The sequence below is a fragment of the Cynara cardunculus genome (genome assembly GCF_001531365.2).
Source record: "Cynara cardunculus var. scolymus isolate 2C chromosome LG 15, CcrdV1, whole genome shotgun sequence".
Lineage (NCBI taxonomy): Eukaryota > Viridiplantae > Streptophyta > Magnoliopsida > Asterales > Asteraceae > Cynara > Cynara cardunculus.
Genome location: NC_037542.1, coordinates 20,092,391 through 20,097,768, shown reverse-complemented (window position 1 = coordinate 20,097,768; position 5,378 = coordinate 20,092,391). Strand labels below are relative to the sequence as shown.

Below are 5,378 nucleotides of genomic sequence, written 5' to 3'. Positions count from 1 at the left end.
GTCAATTTTCAACCCTTCGGGAAACAATCCAATGACCACACTGTATTTTTAGGGGCCGTTTACTAAAAACTTGCTCGGTAAGTGCTTACGGGGTAATTTTCCTTACCGGATGAACATGACAAGTGTCAAAAATCTTACCCGATAAAAGCAATGATAAAGATGGAGAGTCTTATTTGCATTTTAAAACACTGAACAACTTTCAGATGGATCCATATCAATGCCATTCAATCTTTCATAAAGAAAGGTAAGTAGTAACTTGACTATCTTTATGAAGTTGGTGGGTCATTAAGACATTTAAAAGAGATAATATGTGACAAACATCTACATCATATGAAACATTAAAAAAAAAATACAAAACGAAGAAGATGCAAACAACTTGATCGGTTTTCCGTCTCAAAATAGACGGACGCCAAAACCGTGACCGTGAAATGGGAGTTCATGAGTCGAAACATTTGGTTCCAAAAGTGGCTATGATGCTTATTAGCAACAATGCAAGCAATGAAATCGAGCCAAACACAAATTATTCGAACCACATCCTCAAGTTCACCAAATCTATCATCATCTCTGCACAACAAGTGGCTTACTAATGAAACAAACGACCTTTTCGCAATGGTTTATGTATAAAATTCGAACGAGCCTTCATATGGAAGATTTGAGCCTGTTTCTCGACCACCTACAAGGATCATCTGAGAAACAAGAAAACCGTTCAGTATTGTTTATTACATAAAGGAACAAACCCGCTAATCTCTAACCAATGACCTTTATGGTTCAGGGACAAACAACTGGTTTGACCATCAATTGAAGGTAAACACAATTGATATAATTTAGTTGCTAGCTAATAAACTAGTCATAGCTCATGGTCTAGACCATAACCCAATGAACGACAAGTAATTGTAACCAAACCAAACAAAGCCAATATGTCCTACCCGGAAGTAGGTCTGAAGGATGAGATGTATGTAGACATGACTACCCCAACGAGTAGATCATCAGTGAAGATACTGATAAGCCATTGTATTAGCCTAAGGTACTGTTTGGTTGGTTTTCCATTAAGTCATGTATGTATACTTGTCTATATAGATTTAGAAGGTTTTTGTTTGTTAGAGTTTTTTCATAGATGAAATAAGCACTTTTTTAACCTGTAGAGATAGTTTAGAAAAAACTTGGCTTTATGGATAAAGCTTCGCCTTATATGAAGTTATGAATGCCCCTAAATACTTGAACTTTGACCTCAGATTACTTATGAATGCCATTTCTAAACAAATTTTAGAAGATAAATCGGAGAAGACGATACCTGAAAAGAGAAAATAAGGATATGGATGGCCGGAAAAGTTGTTTCAGGAAAAAGAATTGTCAAAAGCAGCTGAAGTGATCGCCCGAGAGAACTCTTGAAAATTAATCCGTCCATCACCGTCGGTATCCGCCTCCTTGATCATCCCCGTCAGCTCCTCCGCCGTCAACGCATGTCCCAGCTTCGCCATAGAATGAGCCAGCTCTGCCGCCGTGATATACCCATTACCGTCCCTATCAAACATCTTAAACAGCTGCCTCAGTTGGTCATCGGTGTAAGGAGACTTCGCCGGAAGGAGCTCCGGCGCCACCAACGCCACAAACTCCGAGAACTCCACAAGACCGTTGCTGTTGGTATCGGCTTTCTGTATCAATGCATCGAGCTGATCAGGGCTAGGTGTAAGACCCAAAGATCGTAACAACGAACCCAATTCCAGTTGGGTTAAGCTGCCGTCATTGTTCCGGTCAAATGATCGGAATATTTCCCGGAGCTCTCCGAGCTGTTCGTCGTCGAGTTTCACCTCCTGATCAGCGCTCATCTCTCTGTCTCAAAAATCAGTCTGTGGTTTCAAAAATTCATCAGAAACAGATGATGAAGATGGGGATTTCAAGAATGAATTGGAAATCGGAAGAGAAATCCGTGAATGGATCCAACAAACATTCCCGAAAAGCAATTAATTGTCTCCTTGGTCTGATTGGATAAGTCTGTATCTGTATCTGTGTCGGATTTCAGAATTGGTAGTTAACCCTCTCCACATTTAATGGATCGATCGACACCGTTGACGGATTTTATCGAAGAAATTAGTATTTTTATTTTTTAATTAATTCGCTAAGCACTTTTTCTTTGTATAATCACGTAATAATTAACTTCTTAAATGAATTTTTTATTCTAACAGATTCTCTAAACTTTTTTCTGAAAAGGAAAAGTACAGAAAAACCTAACAAACTATTTTGAATGATTAAGTTTTTAGACATTTTTTCAACGGATTAAATCATCGAACTTTTAAAAATTAGTTACTTACATCATTTTACCAATCACTAGTTGGTCTAGTGGTGGGAAGGGCACTTGGCTTCCTAGGAGGTCCAGGGTTCGAATCCCACCCTAGTCAATTAGTTGATCGGTACCTCCTCCCCGCAAATGCCATGTGGTCTGCAGTTTGGGGACTATTGGAGAATTGGTCCTGGGTTTAATTCCAACCGGCTGCAGATTACCTGGACAGGGGACTGCCAGGGGCGCGTCTATGGAGGTAGGGTGGCGTTGATCCAATGCGACCCGGGGTCAGGGTGTCTCCGCCACAACACACCTTTTGGAGTTACATCATTTTAACCAAAAAACGGTTTGTAAGTTATAACCGATCAAAATCGACCAAAACCGACTAACAAGAACATAGTCACCCAAGATCCAGATAAAGCTTAGGCAAATGATACAATTAACGAATCAAACTGGATATCGATCTACAAGTCACCACGACCACACAATCTACCAAACAAAATTTATTACAAGAGCTTCAAATCAATGTAAGGGAGATGCAAACAACAATTGTCTATAACTTACTCGCAAAAGAAGACGCAGAATACAACTCAGATAAAGTCCAAACGTCTGAAACCAAAACAAAATGCCCAAGGGTCAAAGCCCCACCACTTCAAAATCCTGCCCCACAGAACCAAGACCAAAGAGCACCTGCAAAGCAATGGCTAACCGATTCGAAAACGCTATTACACCAGAGGCAAATTGAAATTAAATGTTTATAAGAGTAAAATAATATCATATTAGATATATAAGAGCATCTTCAACAATCTCTCTAAAATTGCTCCAAAATGGAGTATGAAAAATCAGAAAAAGAATCTGCCTCCAACTTTAACAGATTCTTCCATTTTAGATATTATCACATTAATTATATTATTAAAATATTTAATACATTTTTTAACATATTATTTATCTTTCACAGACATTTAATTTCAAAAATTCTTATTGATATGAATTATAAAATATTATTTCTTACATCTGAACAATCATTTTTAAGAAATTTCTGTATTTGAAGAATTTTATATCATCTATCATATTTTCTCAATAGATAAGGTTTTAAATAATATGTTGGAACAGAAAAAGTTCTCAAATCTCTATTTATTTTATTTTAAATAAATCTTTTTCTCTAATAATATAATTTACATTGTAATATTTATAATTAGATAAATCTATTACGGGTGAATGTAATCTTTTTTATAGATTTTAAATTTTGATACATAGTTTTTTGATTTTTTTTGAAGAACTTATTAGCAACCAAATGGTCTTTAGCCTAGCAGTATCGTAGTCTTTGGCTTCGTAGGAGGTCAGAGGTTCAAACCTCATAAAAGATAAAGAGTGTGTGTGAGTTTTTTTTGTTGCATTTACATTATATAAACTAGAAGGATACTCACATAATGCAGCGAGATACATCTTCATTTTATGATTCGTTTTATTTTTTGTTTCTTTTGATATAATACAGTTTATATGGTTTTGAGAAAGATAATATTTACACTTTTGAAGAAAATAAATTTAAATATATCTTAATAATTTGAAAAAATATATCAATATTAGTTACAAATTAACTATTTGAAAGCTCTCGTTTTTTGTACAATTTCTTTAATTCAATTTTTATTATAATTTAATTTAGATCTAATAGCAAAGTAATTTATTTTTGGCTTAACAATATAACTTTTATAAAGATAAATAATTCTGTTAGAACTCAGTGATTATTCTAACTATATTTTAGATTTTTAATATTTAAAATGAGATGTTTATCATGTATTTGATTATGTTTATCTACAGTTAGTTATACGAATTAAAAAATGAAGCTTTAACAAATTGTACTTATGCATAATTTACTTGTAATTTTACATTTTAAGTAATATACATTAATATCACAGTACTTCACGCATAAAAAATAATTTTTAAAAGTTTTTATCAAATGCTTTAATTTCATACATAAAAATTTTCTCAATTTATTTTTAAATATATTCAATAACTGATTTATTTAGGTGATATGGTTTAGAAAAAAAGGACATTATGGACAAAAGACGCGCCAATTGCGTGAGCGGCGCACGTCTTTTTGGGTATTCCAGCTGCACCCCGTCAACCGCTTTTTAAAACTCAAAATGCCACAACTTGGTTCCGATCGCCTGCATCGCCTTCCACCTCCCTTAACCAATCTACCTTTGACTTTATAAGTCAAAATGATCTATTCATATTTTTTTGACAAAATAAAAGTTCATTGGAATAATTGGTCCAAAACCGGTGAATAAATATACAAAAGGAAGGCCAGTCTGAGTAAAGGCTTGGATTAAAAAAAAGGGTAATTTTGGATTTAAAAATAATTGGTTTGACTTGAAAAAGTCGTAGGGAGTATGGTAACATCTGTAGGGAACCACCGCATAATAATTTAACTCGGAGTCGTGTCAAAATACAGTTGCCGTCCTGGTAAGAGAAAGACTTTGAGGTCCACACGGTCTTTTGAAATTACAAAAATCACCCCTTGAAATATCAGTATGACCGTCGGATCATCTTTGACCAATAATTGATACGCATATACAGGGTTGGATTTACGTAAGAGCAATCTGTTTCGTGAGACCTATGAGATTATTTTTTACGCTTGAAACTTCATAACAAATCACTGTGAAGGTAAAAAAAGTCAAACCTTCATAACAAAAATACTGTGAATGTTACCTTCATAATATTTTATTGTGAAGTTTTAAGTGTAAAAAAGTGGTCTCACAGGTCTCACGAAAACAAACCGATCTCACGTGATCCAGAGTGTATATATATATATATATATAGAGCCAAGATCAAATGCTAACCAACCCTTTCATGTTAACCTTATTAACCGATCTTGGCCATCCAAACAAATGATCAATGATTGTAAATTAATCAATTTAAAATTTTAATTTTTAAAATTTTAATTTTAATTAAGCATTGTGAACATATATGGAAGGGGCATATTGGGTAATAAMCTTCACTTCATAAATGCGAGTATTATTAAATCATCGGTTACATACAAAAGATTACCATGTATAAAAACATGTATGTTGACATTACCAAATGAACGAATGATGAA

The 5,378-nt window shown here is 34.2% G+C and overlaps 1 protein-coding gene across 1 annotated transcript; it reads right to left on the bottom strand.

Annotated features, from left to right (window-relative positions):
• Positions 1-311: 311 nt before the first annotated feature.
• On the bottom strand, positions 312-2,013 carry LOC112527742 (probable calcium-binding protein CML11). The gene is made up of 2 exons (XM_025138525.1): positions 1,292-2,013; positions 312-686 (listed from the first exon to the last, which is right to left on the bottom strand). The coding sequence occupies exon 1, from the start codon at positions 1,824-1,826 to the stop codon at positions 1,335-1,337; it is 492 nt and encodes a 163-aa protein (XP_024994293.1). The 5' UTR covers positions 1,827-2,013; the 3' UTR covers positions 312-686; positions 1,292-1,334.
• Between the last annotated feature and the right edge of the window lie 3,365 nt (positions 2,014-5,378).

What these genes read in the sequence shown, in the direction of transcription:
- LOC112527742 (XM_025138525.1), bottom strand. Translation starts at nt 1,826, where the DNA reads ATGAGCGCTGATCAGGAGGTGAAACTCGACGACGAACAGCTCGGAGAG.